The 16,655-nt window shown below is 39.7% G+C and overlaps 1 protein-coding gene across 1 annotated transcript in view; it reads right to left on the bottom strand.

Moving 5' to 3' along the window:
* Nucleotides 1–15,659, bottom strand: part of LOC131433997 (RNA/RNP complex-1-interacting phosphatase) — a 97,470-nt gene extending 81,811 nt beyond the window's left edge. Inside the window, exons 1-2 of the mRNA XM_058600616.1 lie at nucleotides 15,502–15,659; nucleotides 15,376–15,451 (exon numbers count right to left, since the gene is read on the bottom strand). Of these exons, the coding sequence (XP_058456599.1) occupies nucleotides 15,376–15,451; nucleotides 15,502–15,524 (99 nt within the window). The 5' untranslated portion in view covers nucleotides 15,525–15,659. The remainder of the gene's footprint in view (nucleotides 1–15,375; nucleotides 15,452–15,501) is intronic.
* Between the last annotated feature and the right edge of the window lie 996 nt (nucleotides 15,660–16,655).

The following is a 16,655-nucleotide window of genomic DNA, read 5'->3' as shown; positions in this document are numbered from 1 at the left end:
ATTTGACAATCATTGATCATGTGTAAACTTACGCGACGTGCCATTCTTTTGATAGTTCCTCCAGCACCGTCGCATGGCCCTTTTCCATGAGCTGTCGCGTGAAAATTCCACTGTGCAAAACGATGAAAATCATGCTCGTGATGAAATATATTCGCAAAGTATTTTACATTTTTGAATTTCTGAGAAGCGCCGTCAGAAAAATAGATGCACTTGCGTATATGTGGATAGTATTGTAAAAAATATTGATTAAGAGCTTCGAGAAAAACATACACAGCTATTGCGTCATGTTTCTTGCAATTAGAAATAATTACTAATGTTTTATGATCGATTTTGCTATTCATTTTATAATAGAAAACAATGGGGAATATAATCGCTTGGTCGTAGTTCCAATGAAAGCCAGTTATGGCGTTTTGAATAACGAAGGCGTAATTTTCCGCAAAATCGCAAATTATTAAACTTTCGTCACTCTTCAATTTTTTTTCACATTTTGAAAATATGAAGTTTGTTTTCGAGCAATGAAGCATGCATGTGCAGCTCAGCCATAGCCGAAGCAGAAAAAAAGTCAACGCCGGAGAGCTCTGATCGACCATAATGCGAATAGCCTCTTAAGCCCGTATCCGAGCGAATTGCGCTGCGGTACGCTCCGCGCGTGCGGGTCGTAATTGAGAAATTCACTACTTGGAAAGTATTGATCTTTCCACTCTGAAACTTTGCCAAAGATTGAATTAAGCCCCTAAGGCTTCTTTTTACAACAAAAAAACGAAAAATAAATTAGGCCCAAGTTTGAATTTTTTTTATTTGTTTAATAATTATTAACTTTTTTCATTATATTAACTTTAAAGGTTGTATTATGGAATCGCTTATTTGAAAGCTAAGGAAAAAACGCACAGTTCATGTTTTGGACGAATTTTTGTATCTTTATCAGATATTACAGTATAGGCTGTTGAAAAAAGGCTCTTTTTTGAAAACGTGAAATTTCAAAAACTCATAGCTCTAAAATTTCACGTACCATTTGAAATACAAAAATACGTGTCGAAAATTTTCGAGTTCTTTACCGAAATTCTCTGAGGTGGATGCAGATACTTTCACAGAGGTGTACAAGCCGATAAACACTCTGATGTATGATTTGCGTCACGCGCCAGTGATCACTTGGGTGTATTAAGGCGAGAGCGATTCATGCGAAGAGAATGTGGTTCTCTCGCACCAGTTTCGTTCAACACAAACACACACTCAAAGTCTGTCTAATGGACACTGAGAAAAGTGCGCTTTCCTCTTTGTGTGGAGCACACCAAATGTAACCGCTGTGTAGAAATGAAACTTACGCATTGCTGTATCACTCTAGTAAAATGCCATCACTGATATCGTCGATACTTTTGAGATAATAGAGTGTAGCCATCGTCCCAGTTTGCCATTGCTCCAAGAAATTTGTCAACTTTATAGAGTTTTCTGACGAGAAATACTGAAAAAATCATTGAAGCAGATTAGTCTCCCATGACCTTAGCTAAGGAGTCGGCCGTATGGTACCCAAGCTAAGGATACTAAATAAAAACGCCCAGATAATGGGTTGATTGATTATTACAATAAATTTATAAGGCATTTGTTATCTAAACTATTTTATTTATAAAATCTTCTGAAAAATGGTGCTAGTTATATTTGGGATAAAAATTGTAAAAAGGCTTTTGCGGAGAACAAAAATTCTCTAACGCTATACAAAAAAATACCCCGTCATACATTTAGAAGCATTAGCATTGATTGCCACCATAAAAAAAATCACAAATTCCTTTATGGGAATAAGTAGTTTTCACAGATCAAGAGCTTTTAGTAGGCATTTTTGGGAAAGAGAGTAAACATTCTATATACGTCACAAGGCTACAACGATATACGATATTTTAGAACTCGCCATCTATGATTTCGATATCCATAACAGACCGTCATCAATAATGGGAAATGCGGACTTCTGTTCTAGATTTCCTTTGGAAGATGTGGTTCCGAAAGATTGGGATAAAAGTTGGGTTAATAGTATAAACTTCGGTAAAGAAATCCCTATAGATTCAATGGAAATTGCAAAATGCACAAAAGAGGATGAATTTCTACAGAGAATAATTTATTTTATGAAGAATGGTTGGCCGAAAAATCTTGACAGACGTTTTGTCAACGTTTTCTCTAACCAACAAGAGTTAGATTTAGTGGATGACTGTCTATTATATAAAGATAGGGTGGTGATACCACAGCAATTGCAGGGTGGCACCTTAAAGCTTTTACATGCAAACTATTCTGGTATTGTTAGGATGAAACAGCAGGCTAGACGTTTATTGTATTGGTTCGGGATGAATTCAGATATTGAAAATAATATGGCAGGTTGCGATATTTGTAACAGTATGGCCATAGTACATAAGCCTCAAATAACATCAGGTTGGACACCAACAACGAAACCGTTTAGCAGGATACATATAGACTTCTTTCATGTTGTACATCAAACCTTTTTGCTAATAGTTAATAGTTACTCTTATGCATCCGAAGTGGTATTATAAACATAATTTGATGAGGTCAACAAATTCTGCTAATGATGTCTGTTATCAGCAAACTTTCGTGGCGATCGGTCTATTTAAGTAGGAAGCTCGGAAATCGAAATTTGCTCACGAACTTTAGTACAGTGTTATTTGCCGCTCTACTTCGGTATCAAGTATCGAAACTGTTTTTATCCGCGATGCGGGAGAATACATTTCGTGTGGACTATTCGCAGTTCCCGAAAACCCTTTCTCACGACGCGATATTAAAATTCATCGGGAAAGAGCTCGGTCTTACTCGCGAAAATATGATCCAAATTCAACCTAGCAAAAGCCTTGGATGTACCTTCGTAAAGGTCAACAGCCTTGTCGTGGCCGAAAAAATCGAAGAAGAACACGATAACAAGCACGAATTCGTTTTTGATGGAAAGGTGCATAAACTACGAGTGACAATGGAGGACGGTGCGGTGGAGGTGCAGATATTCGACCTTCCCGAAGACATTACCAACGAAGAAATCGTTGCTTTTCTAGCCGAATACGGTCAAGTTCTAAGCATTCGAGATCTTCTGTGGGACAATCGCTATGGTGCTTTCGAAGGCATAAAGACCGGTGTTCGGATTGCCCGAATGGTTGTCAAAAAAAATATTCCTTCCCTTGTAACAATCAAAGGCGAAGACACTGCTGTGGGTTACAAGGGACATCAATAAACTTGTCTACACTGTCGTGAGTATGTACACATTGGTATTCCATGTATGCAAAACAAGAAATTACTTATACAAAAACTGGAAGCGGATAAATCGTACGCTAGCGTAACGAAAAGTAACACAAATCAACAGAAAAGAGTAGTAATAAACAATAACATCTCTCCGAAGCAGGTCGTTTCAAAACAAGGGTCGGGGTCGAAGCATCATCTCGAAACCTCAACTTTTGCCCTGGGCTTGACCAGCAAAAGACAACTATGGCTCCCCCCGCTGCACCAAACCAACTTTCTACTCAAGTAGACGTGGCTCCTAATAAAAATGATGGAAACGAAACAGACTCCAGACTACAGTAAAGGCTCTTTTTTGAAAACGTGAAATTTCAAAAACTCATAGCTCTAAAATTTCACGTACCATATGAAATACAAAAATACGTGTCGAAAATTTTCGAGTTCTTTACCGAAATTCTCTGAGGTGGATGCAGATACTTTCACAAAGGTGTACAAGCCTATAAACACTCTGGTGTATGATTTGCGTCACGCGCCAGTGATCACTTGGGTGTAGTAAGGCGAGAGCGATTCATGCGAAGAGAATGTGGTTCTTTCGCACCAGTTTCGTTCAACACAAACACACACTCAAAGTCTGTCTAATGGACACTGAGAAAAGTGCGCTTTCCTCTTTGTGTGGAGCACACCAAATGTAACCGCTGTGTAGAAATGAAACTTACGCATTGGTGTATCACTCTAGTAAAATGCCATAACTGATATCGTCGATACCCTTGAGATAATAGAGTGTAGCCATCGTCCCAGTTTGCCATTGCTCCAAGAAATTTGCCAACTTTACAGAGGTTTCTGACGAGAAATACTGAAAAAATCATTGAAGCAGATTAGTCTCCCATGACCTTAGCTAAGGAGTCGGCCGTATGGTACCCAAGCTAAGGATACTAAATAAAAACGCCCAGATAATGGGTTGTTTGATTATTACAATAAATTTATAAGGCATTTGTCAACTAAACTATTTTATTTATAAAATCTTCTGAAAAATGGTGCTAGTTATATTTGGGATAAAAATTGTAAAATGGCTTTTGCGGAGAACGAAAATTCTCTAACGCTATACAAAAAAATACCCCGTCATACATTTAGAAGCTTTAGCATTGATTGCCACCATAAAAAAAAATCACAAATTCCTTTATGGGAATAAGTAGTTTTCACAGATCAAGAGCCTGCCTGCCGTTTTCACAGATCAAGGGCCTGCCGACGCTCCCGCAGACAACCGCCAGGAAAGAGAATGCGTCAAGCCGATGAAGTCCTTCCTTCGAACGAACACGAACGAGTCCAGCTAGCTGATGAGGATATACAATCTTCGATTTCGTAAGCTGTAATATCGCATCCATCAACATCAACACGACAAAATCCGCACCATGGAACACGTTTATCCGCACCATGGAACTTGACATCGTGTTTCTACAGGAGATTGAAAATGAACAATTGACCTTACCAACAGCGATTGCATTGAACAGCGATTGCATTGAAGGAATATATCAAATTCTCGCATGTAGAGAAAAGCCTGGACGGAAGATTAGTGGCCTTACGCGTACAGGACATAACTATGTGCAATGTGTATACCCCATCTGGCAGTGCCCGTCGCGCAGAGCGAGAACAATTCTTCAACACAACACTAGCTTATTATCTCCATCATCGCACTGCCCACACTATTCTAGGGGGTGATTTCAACAGTGTGACAAGATTAGCTGATGCCACTGGTAACAACCCTAGTCCCACTTTACAAACCACCATTCAGCATTTGCATCTTCGAAATACTTCGCAACACCTCCGCCCGCACGAGATCGGGTACGCATACATCACGTCAAACTCTTCTGCCCGATTAGACCGCATATATGTCAGCACAAGCCTTCAAAATCAGCTGAGAACAACAGATGTCCATGTGTGTTGTTTCTCAGATCACAAGGCAGTTACGCTCATAATCTGTCTCCCTCTTCGCGACGAACCTCATGGCCGAGGATACTGGTCACTCCACCCCCACCTCCTAACTGCCGAAAACATCGACGAGTTTCAGCTACGGTGGCAATACTGGACTCGGCAGCGTCGCAACTTTTCGTCTTGGATGGAATGGTGGCTGTCGTACGCCAAGCCTAAAATCAAATCGTTTTACAAATGGAAATCGAAAATTGCCTTTGACAGTTTCTACAGAGAACAGCAGCGTCTCTACGGATTATTACGGCAGGCAGTCGACAACTATCATAACAACCGCACTATGCTCACAACGATCAATCGATTGAAGGCGGAGATGCTTTTGCATCAAAGACGGTTTACTGAGATTTTGTACGTAGCAATGAAACATACATAGCAGGAGAACCAATTTTGCTCGGCTGGTATGGATGCACTCCCTGCGCAGCTTAGTCATGCATCAAAAGATAATATTACTGAACACATTCATTTCATCAAAAATATGGTAAAGCTTGCTTCAAATAGAATTGGAACAAAGACAATTGCCTGTATTTCAGTTATTTATTATTGTATTCAAGATCTTTTTTATACAAATGTAGCGTTTTCTTCATACTTTTAAGAAAAAATACGGATAAAATTATTCGTCACGGTTTTGAAGGAATTCTCGAATTTTTCCTGTAACACGGCTCAGTAGGCGGCGCACACCTTCTTCGTCCATCGTTTTAGCTATCTTATTCCACCAGGTCGTCATCTGATTGATGTCTTTGACAACGTTTCCCTTTGCCTTGAGTCTCCTCTTCATGATTGCCCAGTATTTCTCAATAGGGCGGAACTGGGGGCAGTTGAGTGGGTTGAGGTTTTTCGGAACAAACTGGACCATTTTCTCTGCATACCATTCTTAAACGGCTTTGCTGTAATGACAGCTTGCCAAATCTGGCCAAAACATTACAGGATGGTCGTGGGATAGAATGAACGGCAAAATTCGTTTTTGGAGACACTCTCGTTATTTTGCCGCAGCTGCAAATGCCCGGCCAAATCATAAATTTTCTTGCAAATTTGTCGGCAAAAACAAATTTAAATTTGGCTGGAACATCCCCCCGAGCCGTTACCAAGTAAAATTTTTGACCTGGGATTTGACCGAAGTCAGCCTTGACACAGGTTTCATCGTCCATCAGAAGACATCCGTTGAACTTGGTCAGCACCTGGTCTTATAGTTTCCGAGCACGAATTTTGACCACACTATTCTGTTTCATATTCCGATTTGGCTGTTTGCTAGCTCGATACGACTTGATTCCTTCCCGGAGTCGAGTTCTCCTCACGGTACTATGGGCAGCACCGAATTTTCTGGCCAAATCACGGTCCGACAGATTAGGATTCCTCTTAATCGTCTTCAAAATCTTACCACGCAATTTCCGGTCGTCAGTTCGACTCCGACGATCGGCTTGAGGCTTCCGAATCGTCGTCAATATTTTCTTATACCGTTTGATAACGCGCCATACGGTATTTCTGGGCAATTTCAGCTGTTTAGCTAGCCTGAGATGCAGACCACAATGGATTTTCCAAATAACTGTGCACAATTTTTTTTCCTTCTTTCGGCTTCCATGTTGATTGTTTACAAAGTACAGTCGATTTTCGGAATGTCAAAAATCATACGTGAAGCTGACAAAATTCCCGACACGTGGGCGCCAAGAGCTTCCAAATCCGTCCACCAGGAGCGCCACAATATGAGCAAAAGTTTGTTCCAATTCTAAATGAAGCAAGCTTTACATAGCTTCAAATATTCTTCCAACTACTGCACACGTCGCTAAGTTGACTGCTACCATGCGTTCGTATCTTTTCCGTGGCGCATGTGCGACAGTATCGATGCAGCAATTTGCTCGCAGTATCGAACATGGTGGACTGAAACTACAACTACCAGCGATTGAACGCAAGGTCTTGGTAATGAATCGTCATCTGCAAGAGCTTAAATCCATTCCGTTTTACTCCTCTTTTATCGTCCAAAGCAATGCTCTCAGAACAATTTCCCTCAGAAACTTTCCCTGTCTTAAACTAATTCTTGATCTCACTCAAACCCTTCCCTTCCAAATCCGCCTGCATCCCTCCACTGATCTAATTCATCGTCATTTAATTGAACAAACTGATCGCATCCGAATCGAAACTGCTAACCCTCATCATAACTGGAAACGTATATGGAGATATGTTTCGTCCCGTGAACTACTACCTGTACAACTATTATTTAATCGACCAATAAACCGAAAGACACCACGTCAATAAACTGCCAGTAGCAAATTCAAATACTTTTTAATAAATAATTGCAATGTTGTTAAAAGGAATAGGTAAAGAATTCCAATATGAAGTCATTTTAGAATTAAATAAAAATGGCGATATTTGAAGAACACGATGATATTTATAAAGTAGGCTTATCAAAGTATTGGAAGAGAAACAACATGAAACTCGCGATCAGATTTAAATGCAGTGCTATTATAATAACTGTTGGGATAGCCGTAGCACGAGAATCGAAGACAGAGAAGTAGAGATGCATTATATTGACGAACGGAATAGGAAAAAAATCAATTCAATTGAAAAATAGCATTGAAAAACAAACTTGCGCATTCCGTATTTTACGGATTTTCGTGCTTAAGCAACAGGATCATTATCATTCAGTAAAAACCATTCAAGCGAAGAGGTTGTGTTTCGATTATACTGCTCGTGAGTTAGTTAAAACTGCTACAGGTAGTTAAAACTGCTGGTGCTAATGGCCAAGGCTATATTCGGGGCGTTTCCCACCTGGAAAGCTAGCAACGAAGGTCATCCCGTTCATACGCACAGCGGTGCGAGCGCATAGAAGTGACGAGTCCCAGAGCTGCCATCGCATACCGGTGTGAAGACGAAGGGGTGCAAAGGCACAGAGGTGCTAAAGCAACCCAGTGCTGATCTACCAGAATTTGTACGCTGCGTAGGATCGAAAGAGACGACATATATCGCGAGGTGCTACACTGCAAGCATCACATATGTTCGCCACCAAGAGCAATAGCACTGTACCTGGGGTCAGGTACAGGCAGCACACCAAGTGGTGACCACCAGTCACGTACCCAGAGGGGCCCTGGCTAATGGCCAAGGCTATATTCGGGGCGTTTCCCACCTGGAAAGCTAGCAACGAAGGTCATCCCGTTCATACGCACAGCGGTGCGAGCGCATAGAAGTGACGAGTCCCAGAGCTGCCATCGCATACCGGTGTGAAGACGAAGGGGTGCAAAGGCACAGAGGTGCTAAAGCAACCCAGTGCTGATCTACCAGAATTTGTGCGCTGCGTAGGATCGAAAGAGACGACATATATCGCGAGGTGCTACACTGCAAGCATCACATATGTTCGCCACCAAGAGCAATAGCACTGTACCTGGGGTCAGGTACAGGCAGCACACCAAGTGGTGACCACCAGTCACGTACCCAGAGGGGCCCTGGCCCCTCCCGAAATCAAAAACATATAATTATTTAGAATGTCTCCGACATGTGTTACAGAAATAACAAGACAGTAAACGTAATGAAATGTAATACAATATCAGTTCCAATGGAAAAGTTTAAAGTGTATGTTAAAAACCGCCGTAAAAGGCACACCGAGAATTAGGTACATTACTTTTTAATCTTTGGGCCCCTCCCGAAATGAAATCCTGGGTTCGGGCCTGGTGACCACAACGAAAACAGTTAATGTAATGGATGATCTCATGGAAGATCATCTGAAATCGATTCCGGATACTAGTAAGATCTTAAATACTCCAAGGGCTAAACATTAGCCAGAGGGTACCACTGGACCATGGATAGTCTATTTTCGAAAAAATGAAAAGGTATTAAATTTGATGCAAATTACAAAGGAATTGACATAACATTTTTCAAACGTTGAAGAAATCTGTAAAGCTAATAGAGATAAAATTCGAGTTGTTGTTAACGACTTGAAACAGGCAAACGATATTGTAACCTGTAAATTATTTGCTGTTGAATATGAAGTTTACATTCCATGGAAGGAGGTGGAAATTGACGGTGTTGTGACTGAATCAAGTCTGACAGCCGATGATTTACTTAAAAATGGAGTTTTTCAAAACTCCATGCTTAAGATACTCGAGTGCAAGCAATTGTACTCAGCATCTATGGTCGATGGTATTAAGTCTTATCGTCCCTCAGATTCGTTTCGAGTAACATTTGCCGGATCTGAGTTGCCTAGCCATGACTATATCGATAAAATTCGTCTTCCTGTTCGGCTTTTCGTACCGCATGTTATGAATTGCAATTGCAAGTTCGGACATACAGCTACTTCCCAGTAAATTCGAACATCGGACGCATCGTGCACGAAAGCTTTTGATTGCGTTTCGAGCTTACATAGTGTATCGGTAGAACAAAAGATTGAAGATATACCAAAGCAGAGAGTGGGTGTCTGATACTCAGGGGATGGGATATATCAACATAGGGCCGGAGTTTTTCTGGCCCTAAGAGTCGAATGACCTTAAGGTTAAAGCCCCTATGATCGAAACAAAAGAATGGTTAACACTTTTTCACACCCTATCGGGGAGACGGCGGCTCGAAAATGCCGTCGCTCTGTTTCTCTAGTGATACATAATGTAAACATAAAGCTTTTTTAGGTCGACGCGATTGATGCAAATGGTGCAGAATTGTCCGATGACGGGCCGATCGAAGCGCTACGATCGGTCCCATATCGTGCTCAATCGGTCTGATAATCGGGCCGATGATCGGACTTATGCGTGTCGACAAATTTCACTGGGTTATTGTAGTAACAAATCTAAACGTATAAAATATCAAGGGTCCTCATAACGATAATCTTTGCGATAAAGATATTGAAAAATGTGTTAATTGTGGGGAGAGTCCTCATGATCATTCAGAATGCGCTGCATTCAAGTTGCGTAAAGACAAAATGAAGCTTTCTTCAAAAGCATGGTCTAAGCGTACATATGCAGAAATGCTTAAAATGATCATTGATGTCCCACCTTTGGAAACCGAAAACGGTTTTTCAAATCTTGCGGAGCTAGAGGAATCTGACTCTGACGGAAATAGTGAAGATACCTCGTTTGTCACTCCTCAGAGTCTGTTAAGAGGAGATTACAAATAGACACCTTAAAAAAGATCCCCGTGTTAAATCTAAAAAGCCAAATTTAAGACCAAAATTTGTGCCTCCTGGTTTGTCAAATTCACAAACCAATCCAGGAACTAGCACAAGAAAAGACAATAATCCAGTGGGTTCCGTTTCACAGCCACCATCAGTATTACTGAAGTTTTCGGAAATTGTAGAATGGATTTTCGCAGCATTCAATATTTCTGAACCTCTAAAGACCATCATAACGGCATTACTTCCAATAGCTAGAACTTTTTTGAAACAGTTTTCAGCTCAATGGCCAGTTCTCTCAGGTTTTGTATCATTCGATGAATAATTTATCATCCGCCGCAAATGATTCAATCACCGTCCTGCAGTGTAATTGACGAAGCATCATGCCAAAACTTGATTCATTTAAAGTTTTGTTGCATAGTCAAAAATGTATTTTCTTTGTACGAAACATGGCTTACATCAAACATAGCCTTAAATTTTAACGACTTTAAGGTAGCGCTTCGCCGTGGTCACGGGAGTTCGCTGCCTATCCTGGGGTTTCACAAACTTTACCCAAAATTGTGAGAAAACGGGGAAGAAAACGGGAATTCCAAGAACATACGATTCTAGATAATTAATTTTTCTATCGATTCGTATATAAATTGTGCCTGATAAACGTTTTTATCGAAAGATTTCGTGCGAGTTATAAAAATAAATGAGTTTTTCCTTCTTCTTTCGCACGCACACAATGTCAACGCATGCATTGGGTTGTGCAAAATGCCACATGCGGTAGACGCTAACAACATTTCTTTTGTTTTCGTTGTCCGTTCTGTTTGCATAAACGTTGAGTATAGATGAGTAGAAAATGTAGGTAAGTGTTACTACTCTGTTAAATAATTTCTATTCATGTTTCAGTAGAACCAGAAATCAGTAATGATTTTCATCGCTACTAGCTTCGACGCTTTGTTGAAAACGTAGGACATCCCTACGTATGCGAGTTGTTTATAGCGAGAATATAAAAAAAGAAAACAAAATGTTTAACAAAACTTGCACGAAATCTCGCGAAAGAAAAGCTTTCCAACTGATATTCTTCACTTCCGGTGAAACTCTCAACGGGTGAGCACGTTGCATCGTGTTAGTCCGGGGAAAATTCGAGTATTTCGCAAGAAAGAAAGGATTTTCAGCCGTACTTTGACGATTCGACGCAGCCACACAGCGAGATTTTCGCTTGTAGTCAAGTGAAAAGAAAGTCCACTGGACTATAAACGAAAATTAACTGGCAATATAGCCTTAGTTGCTGTGCCATCAATTCGGCGTCATCTCAAGTGAGGTGACGCCAACCAGAAAGGAAGAAGAAGAAGAAGAAGAACTGATATTCTTCGCCAAATGCATAGTAAAATCATTTACCTACAATCGTATGTTTTTGATTTTTCGTGAATCGGGTTAGTATTGGAGAAATTTGCAATTTAGGGTATAATTTCGGCGACAAAGCAAGAGTTGTCTCGCTTCGACCTGACCACGGCGAAGCGCTACCTTAACATTATATGTCTCGATAGAGACTTTCCGTATTGCGGAGTGCTTTTAGGAATTAAGAAATGTTATTCCTTTTATAGATTAAACATTCATTCGACTTCTAGTATAGAAGTTGTTGCTTGTCAAATAAACATTAAAGGAAAGGACATTTGGATTGCTTCGGTATATATTCCTCCAAGAGCTCAAGTTGGACAGCGACAGCTTAATGAATTTGTCGAAGCCCTTCCTGCTCCACGTTTGATTTTAGGAGATTTCAATTCGCACGGAATGATGTGGGGTTCCGTTTACAATGATAGAAGATCATCTTTAATATATAATATTTGCGACAATTTTAGCATGACGGTACTAAATATGGGTAGCATGACACGGATCTCAAGACCTCCTGCACGTCCAAGTGCATTAGATTTAGCTCTTTACTCGACTTCAATTCGACTAGATTGAACCTGGAAAGTATTTCCAGATTTACACGGTAGTGATCATTTACCAATCATCATCTCAATTAGCAGCAACAAAGGCATTGCATTCAGTTAATATTCCATATGATTTGACAAAAAATGTTGACTGGATTAAATACCAAAGTAGTATCTCTAGTACTTTGAACTCAATGGAAGAACTTCCCCCACTTGAAGAATATGACTTCCTCATTTGTTCGATTCTGGAGGTCGCAGAACAAGCACAGACCAAACGATTTCTTGGTCCATCGTTTAACAAAAGCCCTCCAAACCCTTGGTGGGACAAAGGGTGCTCAGATGATAAACACGTGAAACAAAATGCTTTCAAGATGTTTTTAAAACGAAGAGGAGGAACTCCTCAGAATATTGAAAAATTCTTGATTTTAGAAACCAAGTACAAGAGCATACTTCGGGCCAAGAAATTGGAGACATTTTGTCGAAGGTTTGTCAAGAGAAACCTCAATGAGAACTCTTTGAAATACGATCAGACGAGTAAGAAATCGTAACGTAGGAAATGAGAGTGAGGAATAGTCGAACCGATGTATATTTGATTTTGCGAGAAAAGTTTGTCCAGATTCTGTTCCTACGCAGAGCATTAGTAGGGAGTCTTCTCCAAATAATGGTACCATTGATAGCCCCTTTTCAATGATGAAACTTTCCATAGCACTCATGTCTTGTAACAATAACGCTCCCGGGTTGGACAGAATTAAATTCAACTGCCCGACCTTGCAAAAATACGTTTGTTGGAATTGTTCAATAAGTTTCTTGAGCAATATATTGTTCCACCTGACTGGAGGCAAGTGAAAGTTATCGCCATTCAAAAGCCGAGGAAACCAGCTTCCAATCACAACTCATATAGACCCATTGAAATGGTGTCCTGCATCAGAAAATTGTCCGAAAAAAATATTCTTCGACACTTGGGTCGAGACGAACGGTTTGTTGTCAGATACTCAGTTTGGCTTCCGTAGAAATGAAGGGACGAATGATTGCCTTGCATTACTTTCGTCTGACATCCAAATTGCCTTCGCTAAAAAAAACAAATGGCTGTAATTTTAGATATTAAAGGAGCAATTAATTCAGTTTCCATTGATGTTCTTTCAGACAAGCTCCATCAACATGGACTTCCAGCGATTATAAATAATTATTTGCACAACCTTCTGTCAGAGAAATGCATGTATTTTTCACATGGCGATTTGGCAACATTCAGAATTAGCCAAATGGGTCTCCCTCAAAGCTCATGCCTCAGTCCGCTCCTCTTTCATTTTTACGTGAATGACATTGACAGCTGTCTAGTATCCCCATGTACACTCAGACAATTGGCAGATGATGGCGTGGTCTCAGTAACTGGACCCAAAACTATTGATCTGCAAAATCCATTGCAAGATACCTTAAATAAATTGTCCGTTTGGGTTGTTCATCTGGGTATCGAATTCTCTGCGGAGAAAACAAAGCTGGTCGTCTTTTCAAGAAAGCATGATCCCGCGCAGCTTCAACTTCATATGATCGGAAGAATGATCCAGCAGGTTTTGACTTTCAAATACCTCGGTTTGATTCCAAATGCTCGTGGGAAGGACACATGAGGTATCTGATAACAAAATCCCGGAACACCTACGCTCGATGGAAATGAACCGTTTTTCTTGGGCAAAAAACAAACAGTGTCTGAACGAAATTTTGAATAATAATTATCAAATCACAATAGTTTGGATCACGGCTCATTGCTCTATTCCAGGCAATGAAAGAGCCGATATTTTATCCAAACGTGGTGCTATTGAGGGTGAAATTTATGAGAGACCGATTGCTTTCAACGAATTCTATAGCGCGTCTCGCCAAAGAACACTTGCCAACTGGCGAGCTTCTTGGGATAAAGATGATCTGGGTCGGTGGGTGCACTCAATTATTCCTAAAATATCGACGAAGGCATGGAGGGACTGGTTGTGAGTAGGGACTTCATTCGTGTGATTCCAGACTCATGTGTAATCACTACACGTTAGATGCACATCTCCTTCGAATTGGACTTTCCGAGACTAATCATTGTGCTTGTGGCGAAGGTTATCGCGATCATGTCGTTTGGACATGCGTGGAGTATCCTGATGTCAGATCTCAATTAATAAATTATTTGCGTACCCAAGGTAGACTATCCAATGTGCCAGTTCGCGACATTCTTGCTCGTCTGACCTTCCTTTCATGAAACTTCTTTATCATTTCATTAAGTCCATTTTCTCTTCCATGAGTTCAACCAATAGCCAGCTATCTTATATTAAGTAAAAGTGATGAACCGCTACAAACAAACTTGAAATAGTTATAATATCATGTACAAAATGAATGTATTTTATTTAATGTAATTTTTAATAGCAAATCGCTTGATAAAAACAGTGTTTAGATTAACTAATGAATACCAAAATATTAATATGATATTTGAAATGTATTAGGTTTAAAGTACTATGTATTGTGGATGACACGGCGAAGAAAAACTTATTTATATTGCCTATGAAATAAACGTATTTATGAAAAAACAGAACCATTACTACAAATATTCTGTGAAAAGAATGTTGATGTGATAATATTGATATCTGTGCGATAATTTGGAGCATTTTGTAAGAGGTGGGTACTTAGAAAGCAGTCTTGGCATTACATTCCTTTTATGGAATTTGGCCTTTCTGTTTCCACAGTAGATTATTAGCATACAGAATCATTGCATAGCTAGTACTACCAAATATAAATTATTTGTATTTTGTACTACTGCGGTCCTCTATGAATTCTTCAAGGTTGGAGCTCGAACATACGACAACTGGCTTGTTAGACTAACACCCTATACATTGAACCGCCAATTCTTCTCCATCCATCTGGTTGGTGTCACTTCACTTGAGAAGACGCCGATTGATGGCACAATAACTTAGGCTATATTGCCAGTTAATTTTCGTTTACAGTCCAATGGACTTTCTTTTCACTGGCCTATTGGACTTTCTCGCGAAACACTCGAATTATTACCGCACTAACACGATACAAAATACTCAATTGTTGAGCGATTCACCGGAAGTGAACCGCCAACCCGGGCATTGAGGCGGGTATGTGGTACCGTGCAATAATAAAACAATCATTATACTTAATTATTAGCGTTTTTGGACTTACCTTTTTCAGTGGCACTTTGAGTGGAATGAACGATGTACCTTCAACTTTATCACCGAACTTAGTGTAATCTAACCATCTAGAATGGAAATTATGAATATTGTGATAAAATTTAATAGTTTTGTTTACCTGTCAGGAAATTTACGAGGCATGATCCTGAGATATTAATTGTTAAATTACTAGAATCATAGAAATCGTGCAATGAATAACAATATTAATGAATACACAACTAAATAACCAAAACAGTTTCCAAAGAGCTATTCTGTGGTATGAACAGAGATGCCAGGTATAAATTTATAATATTTTCAGGCTGGATTCCAAAGTGTGAATCCACAAAAATGTCAGGCTTTTATTCTCTATAAAGTATGACACAAAAACTGGCTTGTCGAGCAAACAAAAAAACAGCGCGACTAATTTAAAAATCTGTAAACTTTGACGAAAGTCGACGAAAAACTTAATTTTAAAAAATCTGCAGCACTTTAGAAGAAATCTACAGATTTTTAGACAAATCTGCAAACCTGGCATCTCTGATGTCGTTTTCGTTTTTAAATTGCACTACACCGGTGTAGCGAAAGCTGCACCTAAACCGTTCGTTTTTACCAATTGCACTACACCAGTGCTACACTTTTTCTGCACCGATACCACTGGTGTAGCACTCATGAAAAGTTTGGTGTAGCTCTGTGCAATGGAATCGTTTATTGTAGTCAATGGTTACTGTTTATGTTTTCGTCATTTTTGTTCGTTTATTCATGCCTCAGTGTAGCACTGCACCGGTGTAGTGCAAATTAAAAACGAAAACGCCATGAGTTTCATATAATCTCCCTTACACGTTTGTTCAATTCTGCTCTCAAACGAGTAATTTGTACACGGAAAATAAAAACTACCTATTATTTGACTTCTTTTTACTTAATTTTAAGTACTTCCTTTCATTCGCTCCTTCAATTGTTGTCAAAATACAAAGAGCAAAACCACCCAACAGCGAGAGTTTCGTTCAATAAGCTAAAATCAAGTAAACCGTATTAACTTGAAATTGAGTCAATATGACTCAACTATAGAGTAAATATAACTCATCTTTGAGTATTTTTTTGCACGTGTCTTACGAAAACTACCTAGAGCCACTTTACCTAAAATTAGGTTATTGAACGAAACCCCCAAATTGGGTGGAATGTACTTAAAATTAGGTTGATTTGCGGTTCCGTGTACTCACTTCTTCTTATTTAAGGTGTTTTCAACGCTGTTTCAGTTCATATGGACTGATCTATTTTAGATCTACGACTAAAACA

Source organism: Malaya genurostris, chromosome 3, assembly GCF_030247185.1.
Source record: "Malaya genurostris strain Urasoe2022 chromosome 3, Malgen_1.1, whole genome shotgun sequence".
Taxonomy (NCBI): domain Eukaryota; kingdom Metazoa; phylum Arthropoda; class Insecta; order Diptera; family Culicidae; genus Malaya; species Malaya genurostris.
Note: the sequence above shows the minus strand (reverse complement) of the source record. Positions and strands in the feature narration are given on the sequence as shown.